This window comes from Eretmochelys imbricata, chromosome 1 (genome assembly GCF_965152235.1).
Source record: "Eretmochelys imbricata isolate rEreImb1 chromosome 1, rEreImb1.hap1, whole genome shotgun sequence".
Taxonomy (NCBI): Eukaryota; Metazoa; Chordata; order Testudines; family Cheloniidae; genus Eretmochelys; species Eretmochelys imbricata.
Genome location: NC_135572.1, coordinates 235,436,747 through 235,455,083, shown reverse-complemented (window position 1 = coordinate 235,455,083; position 18,337 = coordinate 235,436,747). Strand labels below are relative to the sequence as shown.

General features: G+C 40.9%; 1 protein-coding gene across 2 annotated transcripts in view; it reads left to right on the top strand.

The window, feature by feature from the left end:
* ARHGAP8 (Rho GTPase activating protein 8) overlaps positions 1 to 18,337 on the top strand; it is a 302,432-nt gene that overhangs the window by 198,291 nt on the left and 85,804 nt on the right. Inside the window, exon 1 of one of the 2 annotated variants that reach the window (XM_077825758.1) lies at positions 15,228 to 15,304. The exons of the other annotated variant lie outside the window; for it this stretch is intronic. Within the exon in view, the coding sequence (XP_077681884.1) occupies positions 15,268 to 15,304 (37 nt within the window). The 5' untranslated portion in view covers positions 15,228 to 15,267. Of the gene's footprint in view, positions 1 to 15,227; positions 15,305 to 18,337 lie in introns of those variants that run through there. 2 annotated transcript variants of the gene reach the window in all.

The window sequence follows — 18,337 nt, the reverse complement described above, 5'->3', positions numbered from 1 at the left end:
AACATCAAGAAGGCATTTAAACTTTCGTCTGAAATTTACTTTTTTTTCACATTTGTGATGGTGATTTGATGATGCTGACTTCTTTCCACTAGGATCTTGACTGAAGCTACCAACCTATGTCACCTAGGCCATTAAAACAGCTGTCTGATATACAGATTAGATTTCTGATCTCTGCTGACTCTGGTTGGATTCCGAGCAGTAATCTAGAGTTGAAAGGTCTGCTGAGATATCCAGTTCCATCGAACACTATGTGGTTTGAAAAAAGAAACACGAAGCAAAACAAAATCTGGCTGATGAAGTAGAAAAGGTGCAACTTATTTCTAGCGCATTTCAGGGGAGCTCTAATCTACTACTACTGATTACTGAGAGGATTTCACCCCTAAATAAAGGCGCCTATGGCATTGTGCTAAGAAAAGCTGCCATGACCTGGGTGTACAACCATTTTTGTATTAAAAGAATTGTGATCTCAGATAATCTGTTCGTTTTGAAACATAGCTGTTCTTTGTTTAGAAAGTGTTTCACTTTCTGTAGAAAGAAAACCAGTTTGTGAACTGAAAAGAGACATTTCAAGAGAGACTGTTTATCAGATAGCGCATTTTCTTGCTGTCAGAGAGCTGTGGTTGAGTCTCTGTCTTCTTTTTTGTTTTGACTCCATGTAACTCCAGATTTTTCTTTCAATTAATATGAAAGAAAGTGGTGCTCTCTGGTTGTCCTACTGAAATTAATTTTCCTAGATGCTGGTATGTTTCCAAGGAAACTGGCCAGTAACGTGGTAGGATTTAAGGGTGGAGGGCCAGGGCCTAGTTGTAATTAGAAGCTGGTGAAACATTTTTGGATGACAGGCTATTTTTCAACAGAAAAATTTTTCTTCATAAGTGAAAATGTTAGTTAGCTTTTGTTCAATATTTTTCATTTTTCATTTTTAAAGAATGCTGACTAAGTGTGAATATGCTCTTTCCCCAGTGGCTGGAGCCTCCAACTGGGGAAACTTTCTAGCTGGTAAAAAAGCACTTTGGTTTATTTTTTCTAAATTTTACTGTTGTTTTGCAAAATATCAAAGTTCTGCAGTTTTGTCCATTTTTTAAATTGTTGAAAAGTTTTGACCAGCATTGCAACTGGCCAAAAACCACATTTTTTATTACTTTTTTTGTTGAAAATTTTACATTTAGTTTTTTGTTAAAAAATGAATTTTTGATGAGAAATTCTGTCAAAAACTTGAAATTCAGGAAAATTTGACCAGCTCTGATAATTTTATTTGGCCTTCCCATTTGGGCCCTGATCTCATCGAGACCTACACACGAGTTTACCTTTGCTATTGTGAATTGTCTCATTGAAATCATAGAACTATTCACAGTAGTGAAGTTAAATGAGCCTTTGCAGGCTCACTAATGTCTTTGTTGGTCACTGCTATGTCTGTTGGCAAATGTGCTGTATGGTGGCAAATAGCATGCTAAGTTTAAAATATTTTCACATTTAGAATACAACCATGCTGTGATCCTGAGAGATGACTTCAAGAGCTAAGTTGTACCAGTCCTGGTTCTGTGTTGGATGGGAGATTGTCTGGCTATGTAGACTCCCTCCTCAGGCCCTACGCTACCAGCACTCCCAGCTATCTTCGAGACACCACTGACTTCCTGAGGAAACTACAATCCGTCGGTGATCTGCCTGAAAACACCATCCTGGCCACTATGGATGTAGAAGCCCTCTACACCAACATTCCACACAAAGATGGACTACAAGCCGTCAGGAACACTATCCCCGATAATGTCACGGCAAACCTGGTGGCTGAACTTTGAGACTTTGTCCTTACCCATAACTATTTTACATTTGGGGACAATGTATACCTTCAAATCAGTGGCACTGCTATGGGTACCCGCATGGTCCCACAGCATGCCAACATTTTTATGGCTGACTTAGAACAACGCTTCCTCAGCTCTCGTCCCCTAATGCCCCTACTCTACTTGCACTACATTGATGACATCTTCATCAAAAAAGGAAGAAAACAGATGAAAATGTGAGCTACAACACTTCAATAGAGTTGGAGCTAAAAATGAAGAAACACGAATATACTAATACTTGTGAAATTTCAAGAAATTGAAAAAGAAGTTTGATTGTCTGAAAGTTTAACACAAAAAACTCTGTCTTTGTTAGACCAGAAGTGTCAGAACAAATTTCTTAGTTTTTTTCTTCTCCTGTTTTCATTTATATGAAAAAATATGTTGTTTTAATAGCATCTTGTTAACACATACGAGCCAAAATGTTCTAACAACACAATTATCCTGTCTGTGTGGTTATTTTCTGAAGAATCCAATAATTCAAAAATAACCATTTTCCACTCTTTATAGTGGTTACTCCATTGTGGACTCTGAGAATACTGGCATCACACATGCTGATCGCACTGGAGTAGAATTTGGAGCACACATTTTTGTTGTGCCCACTGGCACTGCTCTGCTTTAGGATTTGTCAGTGTTTCATTGCAAACCACTCCTTGCAGAGATTTATAGCTAGGCCAAAAAAGTTCCCTCCCAGCTAAAATTTGTGCTTCTTTTAAGTTTTATGGCACACACACAAAATAGAGGTTTTTTTTTTTTCATGGGATATATTTTATCATTATGCATAAGGATTTATGCACATAAATCCCACTGATGCTTGGGAGAGGTAGACATCTAATTTGTGGCATACAGTGACATGGGAAAATAGGGCCAAATCCTCAGCTAGTATATGGGGGCGTAGTCAATAAAACTAGGCTCATTTAGAGGACCTGGGGATTTGGCCCACTGTGAACAACCATTTTTAGTGGCAGTAGCTGGATTTTTTTTAAAATTGCTGCTGTTTTCTTCAGTATCATATAATTTCAGTATATTTCAAACATTGAAAATTGGGGACCATCATAAGTTGTACCTTTTGTGTACAAAATAAAAGTGTAGTTAAAACGGGGCAGTGTCAATTTCAGATTTACAACAAGGTCTAAAATGACCTATTTTATGCTTTTCTCCACCAGAAGAATTTGCCTGAATCCAACCCTATTTAGTCTAAGAGTACACAGTGGACTCACACTTTGTGAAGTGGTGAATAAAGCAATAGCAGAAAGATACCAGGCCCAGGAATAGCCATAGTCTGCTTGCACAGGGCAATCTCCATTCTCATCCCAGGTCTAAAGAACAACAATCCAAAAGCAGGTTTCAGAGTAACAGCCGTGTTAGTCTGTATTCGCAAAAAGAAAAGGAGTAGTCTCTAAGGTGCCACAAGTACTCCTAATCCAAAAGCAGTGTTTCATTTGGTGGACATTATCATGGAGCTGGCTGTTCCAGAGGGATGGGGACTATTGCAGCAAAATTCCACTGCTTCACTGCACCTACATCAAATGCCTCATGACTGCTTCAGAAAGTCAGTGTGGCCTGGAGGATAGCACCCTGGATCAAGATTAAGAAGCCTGAGCTCTATTCCCGGCACTGGCGCGCTTGATGACTCAAACCGGAACAGGTACAGAGAAGGGCTACTAAGATGATCCGAGGAATGGAAAACCTGTCTTATGAAAGGAGACTCAAGGAGCTTGGCTTGTTTAGCCTAACTAAAAGAAGGTTGAGGGGAGATATGATTGCTCTCTATAAATATATCAGAGGGATAAATACCGGAGAGGGAGAGGAATTTTTTAAGCTCAGTACCAATGTGGACACAAGAACAAATGGATATAAACTGGCCACCAGGAAATTTAGACGAGAAATTAGATGAAGATTTCTAACCATAGGAGGAGTGAAGTTTTGGAACAGCCTTCCAAGGGAAACAGTGGGGCAAAAGAGCTATCTGGCTTTAAGATTAAACTCGATCAGTTTATGGAGGAGATGGTATGATGGGATAACATGGTTTTGGTAATTAAATATTCATGGTAAATAGGCCCAATGGCATGTGATGGGATATTAGATGGGGTGGGATCTGAGTTACCCAGGAAAGAATTTTCTGTAGTATCTGGCTGATGAATCTTGCCCATATGCTCAGGGTTTAGCTGATCGCCATATTTGGGGTCGGGAAGGAATTTTCCTCCAGGGCAGATTGGAAGAGGCCCTGGAGGTTTTTCGCCTTCCTCTGTAGCATGGGGCATGGGTCACTTGCTGGAGGATTCTCTGCTCCTTGAAGTCTTTAAACCACGATTTGAGGACTTCAATAGCACAGACATAGGTGAGAGGTTTTGCAGGAGTGTGGGTGAAATTCTGTGGCCTGCGTTGTGCAGGAGGTCAGACTAGATGATCATAATGGTCCCTTCAGACCTAAATATCTATGAAACTATGAATCATCTGGACCCATGGAAAAGAAGCCCTTGAGGAATTCTACCATGATTTCAACAATTTTCATCCCACCATCAACCTCAGCCTGGACCAGTCCACACAAGAGATCCACTTCCTGGACACTAGGGTGCTAATAAGTGATGGTCACACAAACGCCACCCTATACCGGAAATCTGCCGACCGCTATATTTACCTACATGCCTCCAGCTTTCATCCAGACCACACCACATGATCCATTGTCTCTGTCTGAGGGGTTGGAGCAAATGCGGTTGTATCGTAGAGCTTGGCTGTAGACAAACACCTAAAAGATCTCTATCAAGCATTCTTTCAACTACAGTACCCACCTGCTGAAGTGAAGAAACAGATTGACAGAGCCAGAAGAGTACCCAGAAGTTACCTACTACAGGACAGGCCCAACAAAGAAAATAACAGAACGCCACTAGCCATCACCTTCGGCCCCCAACTAAAACCTCTCCAACGCATCATTAAGGATCTACATCCTATCCTGAAGGATGACCCATCACTCTCACAGATCTTGGGAGACAGGCCAGTCCTTGCTTACAGACAGCCCCCCAACCTGAAGCAAATACTCACCAGCAACCACACACCACACAACAAAAACAGTAACCCAGGAACCTATCCTTGCAACAAAGCCCGTTGCCAACTGTGTTCACATATCTATATCAGAGGACACCATCATAGGGCCTAATCACATCAGCCACACTATCAGAGGCTCGTCACCTGCACATCTACCAATGTGATATATGCCATCATGTGCCAGGAATGCCCCTCTGCCATGTACATTGGTCAAACTGGACAGTCTCTACGTAAAAGAATAAATGGACACAAATCAGACATCAAGAATTATAACATTCAAAAACCAGTCGGAGAACACTTCAGTCTCTTTGGTCTCTCGCTTACAGACCTAAAAGTGGCAATTCTTCAACAAAAAAACTTCAAAAACAGACTCCAACGAGAGATTGCAAATGAATTCCAATTCAGCAAATTCGATACAATTAACTTAGGCTTGAATATAGACTGGGAGTGGATGTGTCATTACAGAAAGTAAAACTATTTCCCCTTTATTCCCCTCCTACTGTTCTTGTAAAGTGCTAGAAATGGCCCACCTTGATTATCACTACAAAAGGTTTCCCTGTCCCCGCGCTCTCCTGCTGGTAATAGCTCACCTTTCCTGATCACTCTTATTACAGTCTGTATGGTAACACCCATTGTTTCATGTTCTCTGTATATATAAAATCTCCCCACTATATTTTCCACTGTATGCATCCGATGAAGTGAGCTGTAGCTCACGAAAGCTTATGCTCTAATAAATTTATTAGTCTCTAAGGTGCCACAAGTACTCCTTTTCTTTTTACAGATACAGACTAACATGGCTGCTACTCTGAAACCATTCAAGGAACAGTCACTTTAAAAAACAAACACAGGCACACACAAAAAACCCAGAAAGAGAATTGATTTATATTTGTGCACATGCCACAAATACTAGTATCCTTCCAGTAAGGTGAGGGTGAATTTTTATGTCACTAGTAAAATAGACATATGATTTATGTGCCACAGTAGAGACTCATGCTATGGGTCCTTGATTTGCCACTATCTCTGAGCGGCACTCAGATGTAGTGGAGACTAGTGGGCATAAAGAGTACAGCTCACTGATCTTTGGTTGCCCAGCCCTGACAGAATTTAGAGGAGCAGTGGGGCTACTTTAATTTCTGTCACTGGCATAGAACATTATACCTGCTGGAGGAGGATTAGGCATGATGGCACTCCATTCCACCAGGCACCAGCCCCACTGTTGACGGCACAGAGTGCCCGAGGCAAGCAACAGTTGGGTTTGTTGCCCGGTGTGCGTCGCACCAATGACCACAACGGGGTGGAGAAGCAGTGAGTTTTATTTGAAGCTTTAAATAGGGCGCAGGGAGACTGAACTGTTTTAAATTTTGCAGCCCCACATGCAGATTACAGTATACAATTCATATTTTTGCTTATTTTATTATATAAGCTTATATAATTATTTGTTGCTTTGTACAATACCGTAGCTAATTAGCTAAAGCAGCTAGTTTTGGGTTTTTTTAGTAGTATTGCTTGAGCTTTGCTTTATTTGGTTTTATTTGTTACAGGTTTTTTGCTAAACATTTTTGCCTTATTTATATGTTTTTTAGGCCGAAGCTGGCCTTGGCTAGCAAGCCGTATGCAAACCTGTTTGTGTGCTAGATTTTTTATAGTTTTGCAGGGTTACAGAAGGTTTAAGGAGCGGAGGGGCTTCAGTTTGCCTGGGCCTAGAGCAAGAGGGCTTTATTGACACTTGTGGTTTTTTACCCTTCCGAGTTACCTAGATTAGTGCTCAGTGTCACCACCAACTTTTTTTTTTGAGAACACTTAATAAGCTTGTTACTGAGGTTTTTTTATATTTTAAGGACAACAAGTGATTAAGCGCTGAGGAGTTAGAATTTTTAACAAGAGGATATAATGGGGTTTTTGTGGAGCGGGAGGCACATATTTTATATATGAGTGCTTTATAACAGGCAAGCAAGAGGAGAATGATAATACACAACACAGCACCTGTGAACAGGAGACGAACAATGCCTTCCCCCAGGTTGGGCAGCCATTTCCAGAGTGATTCAAAATAGTGAGCTCTTTTTGGGGGCTTTTTATTGGTTAAGAGCCTGTTCGGCTGACAGGATGTGCTTGTTAATATTTTGTGAATTTTTTGAGACATATGACATATGGGACATATGTATGACATACAGCATTTATTTTTAATTAGGGCACACATTCCGCCCTGTGCAGCCAAAAGGTAATTTAGGGCCTGGCGGTTTTGCAGGGACAACAACCGGAGTTGATAAAGTTCCGTGCTGAGGCTCCTCTCTATGGCCAAGGTATTATTGGCGAACTTGGTGAGGAATACAGAAAGCTGGCGATAGAACTTGGCCAGTTTACCCACCCCATATGCTGGGAGAAGGATTATATTGAATTTATTTTTTTTATTAATGGGTTAGGGGGTGGCATACAGGGACTGCTGATGCCGGGGACGGCCCGACGGGAGCTGGGCCATGACCCGAAAGGGAGGGGTAAGGTATTCCAAATAACAGCTTCCGTGCCAACGGTGGGGTAGCCATTTATAGGCTGAGTTACCACAGACATAAAAGGACTGTCCATTGGCTACCATGCCATTGTGACCTAATTTGTGGACTGCGGCTTCTAAGGAGTTATAATATTGAAGCCCTTTGCCTGTGTTTTGGCCAGCACTGTTACATAGAGGAATAGTGGTATTTGCGGACGGGGACAAATAAAACTGACAGGTACTATTACCAGCAAACCAGGTATGGTTAGCAGTGGCCTCCTGGCGATAACAAAGGAGGCCCATGGGGACGGAGCATAGCTGGGTGGGTTTGGGGGCATGGGTCGCATTCCAGTAGGGTTTTTAGGGATTAGTGTTGCTGCTAACCTTGGCCTTTTTAGTACAGTTTTTTGTTAAGGTGGGCTGCGTTTGCAACCGAGTGGCATTTGCTTTTATTTATTTGTTATAGAGGTCTGACCAGTTGTGGAGGGTTGCCCTTTAAGGGAAGCTGGCCGCATGGTAGGGGATTTGGGAACATATTTAGCAGTTGGACAGATTAAATTTCTGGGCAAAGGCGATTTTGAGGGCCTTATAGGTATTGACATTTAAATTAATGGTTTTTATTTTTTTTTTTTTAGAGAGAGAGAGAGATGGGGAATACTAGGCAAATGACACCCACTATGAGGGACCTTATGGTGTATATGCCCTGGTAGCCCCTCTCTCCCCCCTGTGCTTATGTTTTTTTAAATAATAATTTGAGTTTAAGATTGTTGGAGGGTGACGTGGTGATGGGCTGGACGGTCCACCGTTTCTCTGGTGGAGGAGTAGGCACTGCCTTCAGGCGAGAGTGATGGATCCAGTTTTTGTGTCCCTTGACCTTTGCCGCTGTGTGGGAAACCAGCAGGATGGTGTGGAGTCCCTTCCACTTCTCTTGGAGAGGCTTGTCCTTCCAAGTACGAACAAGCACGGAGTTACCTGGCTGCAAGGAGTGGACAGGGGCATTCAATGGAAGAGGCTGGAAGTCTTTGGTATACCTGTGGAGAGAAGAGAGAACAGCAGACAGAGAGCACATATACTGAGACAAAAAAACACATTTTATTTTTTACTTTTTTGCCAGAACCGGTGTTTTATTTATAGGCTATGCCCTTTTAAACATAATTTTAAAGGGACTAAGCCCTAATTTATTTTTTGGGAGAGCGTGGACACTGAGTAGGATAAGGGGCAGAGCATCGGGCCCTCAAAAGGAGGCTTCTTGGCACACTTTTGAGAGGTGTCGCTTAAGGGTTTGATTGGTACGCTTTATTACACCATTGGTACGCTTTATTACACCATCCTTATCCATGGCGTATGGAGTTTTCAAGGGATCTGTAAGGCATCTGACAGGTGTCGAATGATTTTTGATGTGAAGTGCGTCCCATTGTTAGATTTTATTTATTGGGGGAGTCCGAAGCGGGGAATAATTTTTTTAACAAACTTGAGGGCCACTGTTTTGGCAGTGCAATTATGGCATGGGAAGGCTTCAGGCCATTCGCTGAATCGGTCCACCAAGATGAGGAGATATTTGAACCGTTGAGTTTGGGGAAGCTTAGTAAAAATTATTTGCCACACTAGTCCGGGGCCTGGAGTGGGTTTTAGGGTAGCTGGTGTTACTGGATGTCCTGGCCGAGGGTTATTTTTTTGGCAGACTAAACAGTCAGCTTGTATTTGGGTAGCTAGGGGTCAGAGTTCTGAAGTCAAGAAGTATTTTTTTATTAGCTGAATAAGGGCTTTTTTGCCGGCGTGAATGGCTTCTCTGTCCGCCCTGCATTGCCCCTGGCCACGTCTCAGTTTTTTTTTTGATGGGCTTTACAGTGCACCACCGCTACTTCCGAGGGGAGTTGTACGGCTTTTAGGAGCTGGAGAATTTGGGGACCGTAGTTGACTGGGGAGCCTTGGGCCATTAGCATTCCCCTTTGCTTTTACAGGCCAGCATGGGCATGTAGCACCCTAAAGGCATACTTTGAATTGGTAAAAATGTTGACCCGCTTTCCCTTTGACAGTTTGAGCGCACGGGTCAGGGCTACCAGCTCAGGCAGCTGGGCAGAGGTCCCGGTGGGCAACCTCTCGGCCTCTACTTTTTTGACACTCGTGGTCTTTCACCCTCCCGAGTTACCTAGAGTAGTGCCCAGTGTCACCAACACCACTGTGCCCCTCATATGCTCCCTCTTTGAAACCCATGGGTCGGGGATATGGCTGGAGCAGGAGGCACCAGAGGATCATCACCAGCTTTCTATGGCAGGAGAGTTCCCCTATGTAAGGGAAATTCTCTATCAAATATCTCTTGCCACAAAGTAGCTTTAGAGGACTGGAGAATCTGGACCTATGCATTGCCATTTGGTAGATTACTTATTTAAATGCCCAAATGTTAAACAACAGCCCAGCATAAAGAAAAGGGAGGATCAGGACAAAAAAATAGAAAAGGAGATGACAAAAAAAGAAGAAAGTGGAGATACAGATGTCTGTGAAGAGAGGTGATGTAAGCCAGTATTAGAGAACATGAAATGAACCAATGCAACTTGAATATAGACTATCAAATACTTTCAGCAAACTGCTCATAAGAAATCTTTGGACTGTGTATTCTTAGTACACACTAAATGGTTAATAAATTGAGAAAATCATAAGCTCCTTGAAGATAGTCCATGAAAAGGAAGAGACGTTAAATTTGCTGTTAAATAAATTATTCACAACAGTTCATTCACTTTGTGTGTGTGTGTGAGAGAGAGAGAATTAATTTGGGATTCCTCAATATAAATGCAAAGTTGTTGTAGTTTTTGATTACCAATAATAAAATAATATTTGAAACCTCTCAAGTTCACCTTTGTACCTTATGTCATATAAACAAATATTCAGCTTATGTATTATTCCCTTCTGAATTATTAGTAAAAGTCAGGAATTTAGGAAAAAATTTGAGCCAAAGCATTCTGTTTAAATTTGAATAAGTAACATATCTGACAGCTGAAGAAACAAAAAAGATGAGGCATCAAAGCGGCATATATATTGACAAACATTGTGAGGGATCCCTTGCCTTTGTTTGAAATATCCATAGATGCTAGTTCATTTTCAGACTACTTACTGTATGTGTGGCGGCTTTCATTTTTTATCAAGTAACAATCTTTTAGGGCTGTCAGTGAGTAATAAGATTGCATGTGAAGGGATACAAATTGTGGTATAGTGTAAAACGATTCCAAACTTCTATCATAACAAATTTGAGGTGGAGCGAGTGAGTTAAGTCTGGCAGTTTATCAGAAATGGTGATATTTGGCATAGAATGCTATTAAGCAGATTATGTTATCTCTTAGGAACTGAGAATGCTGCAGTCAAGAGGAAATCAATTTCCTAGGGTGCTACAATAAATTTGTCTTTTATCTAGCAACTTTCTAATTGCAGCCCCCAAGGGAACAATAAGCCAAAAACCAGGCAGATAGTTTCTTCCCTGTCCCCCTTTTTCTTCATCTAAATTGTTTTTGGCATCCTAATAACTTTGCACATTAAAGGTGTGGAAAACATTGAAGACTAGAGTTGTTGATGTCAAATATACAGTAAGGTTACTTGGTAAAAAGCAGACCTTACTGAGCAGTTTTGTGGGGATGTTTAAGTCTTTTTGCTCAGATTACTTTATTAAAGCTGGGAGTGGCCCAATTAGTACTAAAGTTTCTTCCATCCTGCAGGGTCTGAAAGAAGCTATATAAAAGAGAAGGTTTTCCCAACTTGAGTCTTAAGGAGGTAACTGTAGTATGGAATATTACCTCTCCTTCTATTCAGGTTTTCATTTCTCCCCCCTATGAATACTATAGCATGCAGTGTAGCAGTGTTCAGAGGCTCTGTAAGTAGATTCATCTTTAACGCTGTTGTTCATGAGTACTTTAGCTGGAGAAAAAAAAATCCCCAGTTTGGAACTGGAGTTTTGTTTGTTTTTAAGAGTATTATTATTTCTGGTTCTAGTAGAGGTGTTTAAAATTAAGAACAAAAGTTTAAAATACTCTCACATTCTTGTAACTTAAATTCTTTTTGGTCCTGATCCTGCAGCTTCTCTGCACTTGTGGTTTCCCTGTGTCCATGCAGAAAATTTCAAGAAGAGGGCCTTAGTTTATTATGTTCTGTAATATGGACTTTGATTTTAAGGTTGAGATAGGATGGAAGGCAGTGAGATACTGCTTCCCCCTCTTCAGCCTGGATATCTGAGAGGGTGATTGGGCTGTGATTTGCAGAACTTGTTTGAGATGAGGGGCCTCAGAAAATGAGCAGAGCTGCTAATGGCCACTCAGTTGCTTTATTTGTCCTTAAGATTAGCTGTTGAGTTGGACATTTTGACAGCCCAGAGCAGGGGTGGGCAAACTTTTTGGCCTGAGGGCCACATCTGGGTATAGAAATTGTATGGCGGGCCATGAATGCTCACGAAATTAGTGTTGGGGTACAGGGTCTGGCTGGGGGTGTGGGCTCTGGGGTGGGGCTGGGGATAATTGGGTTGGGGTGTAGGAGGGTGCTCCAGGCTAGAACTGAGGGGTTTGGAGGGCGAGAGGGGGATCAGGGCTGGGGCAGAGGGTTGGGGCTTGGGGACAGGGGGTGAGGGCTCTGGTTGGGGGTTCAGGCTCTGGGGTGGGGCCGGGGATTAGGGGTTTGGGGTGCAGGAGGGTGCTCCGGGCTGGGACCAAGGGCTTTGGAGGGTGGAAGGGGGATCATAGCTTGGGCAGGGGTTTGGGGTGTGGGGGGGTGGCTTAGGCGTGCAGGCTCCAGGCGGCGCTTACCTCAAAGAACTCCCAGAAACAGCGGCATGTCCCCCCCTCCAGCTCCTACGCAGAGGCTCAGCTAGGCGACTCTGCTGTGTGCTGCCCCATCTGCAGCTCCCATTGGCCGTAGTTTGTCCACCCCAGCCCAGAGTTTAAGTGATAGTGAAAGATAAATTGGTGGAATTTAACAAAGTAATAATTAGCTATATAGTTACAAACAGCTCAATATGATTAACATCCTGATTCAGCAAATCACTTAAATGCTTAAGTACTTGTCTGAATTGGGTCCTGACACACAGTTGTGTATGAGGCTATAAACAGTGCATGTTTAATTTAGGGATGGTCAAAAAATTTATGATGGAACATTTTTCTATTGTAAAAAGTCTGTTTTATCAAAATTGAAATGTTGTGAAAAGGTAAAAGCATTCAATTTTATTGAAACAGAATGATTTTTCGTTTCATAACTTTAAAAATTTATATGTTTATATATTTTAGTTTTTACTAAACCGAATACCAATCATACAACACCAGTTGGAAGACCAATTACCAATGAGCAAACTAAGTACCAATTTCCAAATCAATTAGAATACAAGTTACAAAACCAAAAAACAATTACCAAGCCAATTACCATAATGAATTATCAATGTGAATGTCAATTACCAGTTTCCAGTTGCTGTTTAGAATGCCAAACACCAATTATTTTACATTATTTTATTTTATATTTTTTAAAAAAATATTAAACCCTAATTTAAAATAATATAAAAATAAAATGAAAAAATAAGATATTTCAAAACTGAAACAAAACCTCTTGACTCACCTAAAATATTTTAAAAAATATTGTTTAACAGAAAATCTCAAAATTTTGACATATTATGATTTAGAAAAATGTTTTCCTCTGAAATGTCAGAATTTTTCATGGAATGGAAATTCAGCATTTCAACAGCCCTAGTTTAACACTCTTTGGGAACCCTTTTATAATCATCTCTGTTGGATATGCAGTGAATTTGTGTGTCCTGTTCTACCTTGCTCTTTAATGAACATAATTGAAGAGGTGGGCCCAGATTCAGCCCTGCTGAAAGCAGTACAACTGCATTAACTGCTGTGGAGGTACGCCATAGCTGACTTTGGCCAGCAGTGGTTATGTTTTCATAGATATCAAATATATGTAACAAAAATAGCTAAGGCATCCAAAGGAAGAAGGTGAGAACTCTAACATTCCACACGTCTGTCCAAAGATTAGTCATAAGAAGGGCTTTTGAATATGGCAAATGTACCATTTAGTATTTTATGTATGACCATTCTAACGATGTGGGTCCCAATTCAGCAAAGCATGTAAGCATGTGTTCAAAATAGGAATAACTTGTGCTTAAAGATAAGCACATGCTTAAGTGCTTTGCTGAAATGAGCCTCCACTTCATACTGGGAATACTAGTAATATCTCAGTTCTCTAGGTTTCAGAGTAACAGCCGTGTTAGTCTGTATTCGCAAAAAGAAAAGGAGGACTTGTGGCACCTTAGAGACTAACCAATTTATTTCTCTATTTAGTTCTCTAGGGATTTTTAAAAAAACTATTTCTAGTGTATTCTTAAAAAGGGAAGAAAAACCCCCACAACCTTTTTGGGCTGTAGGAGCTACATGATGTGGCAGTAAGGAGCATGGGAATTGTTTAGGAAATCTAAATGGTTTGTGTGCTTGTTTACACACCAATGCTGAAGATGATCTTCCATATTATAGCATTGCTGATGTTTAAGCTTGGGGCAGGGGTGGCCAACCTGAGCCTGAGAAGGAGCCAGAATTTACCAATGTACATTGCCAAAGAGCCACAGTAATAAGTCAGCAGCCCCACATCTGCTCCGGCCCATCCACCCCCTCTTCCACCCTCCCCCCAGCTCCCAGCCACAGGCAGCTTGGCTGATCAGTGCCTCCCCCGCCCTCCTGATCAGCTATTTCATGGGATGCAGGAGGCTCTGGGGGGAGGGAGAGGAGTGAGGGCATGGTAGGCTCAGGGAAGGGGGCAGGGAGAGGTGGAGTGGGGTCAGGGCCTGTGGCAGAGCCAGGGGTTGAGCAGTGAGCACCCCCGGCACATTGGAAAGTTGGCACCTGTAGCTCCAGCCCCGGAGTCGATGCCTATACAAGGAGCCGCATATTAACTTCTGAAGAGCCGCATGTGACTCCAGAACCACAGGTTGGCCACCCCTGGCTTGGGGGAAGGTTTGAACGTAGTCCTGCACTTTTTCTTCAGCCCAGCCGTAAATTTACTGGTGTTCTTTTTAATGGTACAAAGAAAACAACTTACAGAATCATGATGTTATTTTTAAAAATGAAAACAAAGGAAGATCTTGATCTTCTTCTGGCCTCCCTGCCAATTTGGGTCCAGATTTTCAATTTAAGAGAGTATTGTAGTTAATGGAGTAGGAATTTGGGAGACAGGACTTCCAAATCCCATTCCCAGTTCCTGACACAGAGTAGTTGTATTGACCTTGGGTGAGTCACTTAATATCTCTGTGCCTCAGTAAAATATCTGAGGTGCTGTGTAGTTTAAGTATTTAATGTTGTTATGTCTACCTGAAGTTTTCATGATTTTGTTTGATATGAAATAAATTTTGTCAAATTAGAGTTATTGCTGTAGCAGAGCAAAATAAAGATGGCAACTGTGAATGAGTATAGACTTTACTTCCTCCTGGAAATGATAGATAGCTGTGAGATGAATAAAAGGAATTATGTAGCCCAAGAAGAGAATACTGACAATTCCTTAATTCTGATGGCTGTAGTCACAATATATATTAAATATGTATTTTGAAGAAGGAAAAAATCCAAAATAAATAATTATATAGATGATCTTTGCTGAAAATCCTGTTACTACACCTTGCATTACCTTGACTGCTAAGTCAAAACCTGTTATAATCCTCTTTATTGTAACAACATTTCTACCAAATAAAAATGATTTGGTTCCAATTACAGGATTATGATTGGGTAATAGGGTTGTTTTCTTTAGATGTAGACAATGTAAATAAAAGCTGAAGGCTTTTTCACAGTGATGGTAACGGTTTATGTTTTTCTAGGGTTTATTGAGAACCGAGAAGCGTCGAATCCAGCAAATATCAGTCAGCAACAATTAGGCTTGTTCCTAACAGAAAACATGTCTGAAATTGATTTTGAGGAATTAGCCGAAATAGGTAAACATTTTTTTATTGCACTTCAAATAGTATCTTTGTAGAATTACAGATAATTTAATAGAGCGTCTTCATTAAGGGAGAAATTTCACAGGCATTTCGTAATAATATTTTGAGCAATCCAATATGAGTTATAGCCACTGTACTGCTGTGTACCCTATTAAAGCCATTGGGGTTGAAGGTTAGTTTAATACATGCAGCTTTTATGAATTATTGGTATATGTTCCCAGTGCAATTCTAGGCTATCGGAATATCACCATCATCACATATTGTGGCACAAATGGGAGTCATTACTCCAAAGAGACAAGTACTGAATGTGCATAGAGATTGCAGTATTGCATGTTATCTCCGAATATGTTAGAAGAATAGAGCAATATGACCCTGGTTTTACAGGGCTCATCATTTTGAAAAATCAGTGTTTAAAATACCCCAAAAACCTGACTTTTGAGGATGCCAGACTGAACCTCAAAGGAGGAACCTTTCACAATCTCTGTTTTACTCTATCTTTCCTGCTCTGTCCCATATTATCACTTTGATTTCCCAGTCATCATGTACTTCCACAGCAGCTGGCTCCCATTTTAGTCCTGGGGACTGAGCCAAAATCCAGTTAAGTCAATGGAAATTAGAATCCCATTGATCTCAGTAGGCTTTGGATCAGGCCTTTCCTTTTCCCCCATAGCCAGGGTTAGCAGTAGTAACTGCCAGTAGGAACTGAAGCAGGGTGATGAACTCCTATCATATATAGGCAAAACACAGTAGTTCTGTTGTTCTCAGTTTGAAATAATGAATATTTTTTACTATGAGACATCCTTCCTCCTACCTTTGCCAAAAATTAAAGAATGGTTAATAAGGAATTATTTCAAGCAGTTCAAGGTAGCTAGTCTCAAAAAAAAGTTCATGATTTATAGTGGGGCCTCTTTAATCACTGCAGGTAACTACAGTACAAATGAATACACGTTTGCTTTACATCTGCAGTTCTTTACCATGTGAGTCTAAACCAGCCAGAGTTAATTATAAATTTTTACACTTAAGATTGCCTATATACAGTACAAAATAAGCTTAAGAGTGGCTGTGTGTTTAAAAAACTTTGGTTTAAATTTCTGGGTCTTTCATGTTAAAAAGCATACTGTATATTTAGGTCAATACAGCCTTTTGTATATCAGTTGATTCTGGTGAACTCACTGTTCGTAAGCACATTTGTTTACTAAACAATTCCCCCTGTTCTACCCCATGATGTTAATGTGTAACTCTTTCTATCCCTGCCCTGCTTTATTGTTTTTTGTTTGCTTACTAAGGTTGATTATACTGTGCAGAAACTTAAAATTCAAAAGCAAAACTGAACACAGTTGTCCTTGTTCTGATTTTTAATATGATTCAAAGTTGGGTTTTTTTGTTGTTGGTTGGTTGCATTTTATAAAAAAAAAAAATCATGTCTGGGTTGCGTTTTTATTATCCATTACTTCCCAACCAGCTCTCAGGGCATAAGTGTTCTGTCCTTACAGCCACCGCATCCAGCTGTTCAGAGTGGTATATTTTTGCTTTTGTAGTTCATCATTTTTAAAAGGTAGGAAAGTATAAATTTGTAGATAATGTTATGAATTTTATCTTTACATTTGTGTGGAGGTCACAAATAGGTTATTTTAATAGCTACATCTTTTTTCTAAGACTAGAAGTGCCACTATTTTATTTTCTATGGATTTTTTTTATTATGAGAGTTCAGGGAGAATGTAAAGATATTTAAAGAAAACCACACACGCATGCATACCTGTACAAATCCCAGGCCCTGCCATGAGTGTAATCATTTTTCATGTTTTTTAAATGCATTTTTGTTACAAAGCCATGTTAAAAGGCAAAATGAGACCAAAAAGCCCTCCACAACCCTAATATATTTCTGTTTAAAGGATAATCTGAAAGACATTGGAAATTGTGCAATGGAAAACAAACCAAAGAAATTATTTAGAAAGAGTATTTCCTCCACAGTTATTAGTTATTTGCACATAAATCTGATTGGAATCAATACCTTATATACTCTCTTTTCCCATATGTATCTCGGGTAGAGGTCAAGTTATATGAAATACATAGGTGTTGAGAATGCAAAATGTTGTTGTTGAAACACCCAAAAAGTGGAGTTAATAATGTTCCTCTTAAAGTGATGGTCCCTATTGTATTCCACTGAGGGGCACACCATGAACACCATGCATCCAGAGTTGGAGAATTTGAAAGTAATGTCTGTTGGTCCGCGCACGTGCCCTGGCTCACCTTGTGCTTCCATCCGAGGTGATAAAGGGCAGGGCGGATCCGTCCACAAGGTATCCAGACCCGATGGTGGAATAAGAACTTTTTAGCCTGATCCCAGTGGTTCTGCCAGTACTAGCAGGGCTCCTCTCTTCCTCTCCTGACAACACGGTGGCTGCATCAGCCAGATCAATTCTCCACCAGATCAATTCAGACAGTTCCAGGAGCTGTTAAGGAGAGTCTAGGGGAAACTCCAGATCCCTGTAGAAGAGATCCAAGATTCCCAGCACAAGCGTCTGGATATCCTTCACCGGTGAGAATAGCATTGCTGATTAGCAAAGCCATACTGGAAGCTGCCAGAACGGTATGGCACACCCCAGCCACATGCACAGTTACTCCCAAAGGAGTGAAAAAATGCTATGTTCTAGCCACAGACTCCACATTTTTCTCACCTCCACCCCCAAATTCCCTTGTAGTCCGGGCTACTACAGAAAGATCTAAACAACAACACCCTTGATCTACAGATAAAGAAAGGAAGTGCTTAGATCTTCTGGGTTGTAAAGTATTCTCATTTTCCAGCCTGCCACTGAGAATCGCAAACTATCAGGCATTGTTAGTCAAATATGATTTCCGTGATTACAGCAAATTCAAGAAGTTTGCCCTTCAATCTGCGGTAGATACAGCGGACGCTTCTCCACAGCCATGACTATAGAGAGTCATGTGTCAAGAGTCCTGGTTCCACTCTTCTTGTTTACCTAGGGAGCTCCAGAAATGAAGACCTTCCCTTCAACAAATCCCATC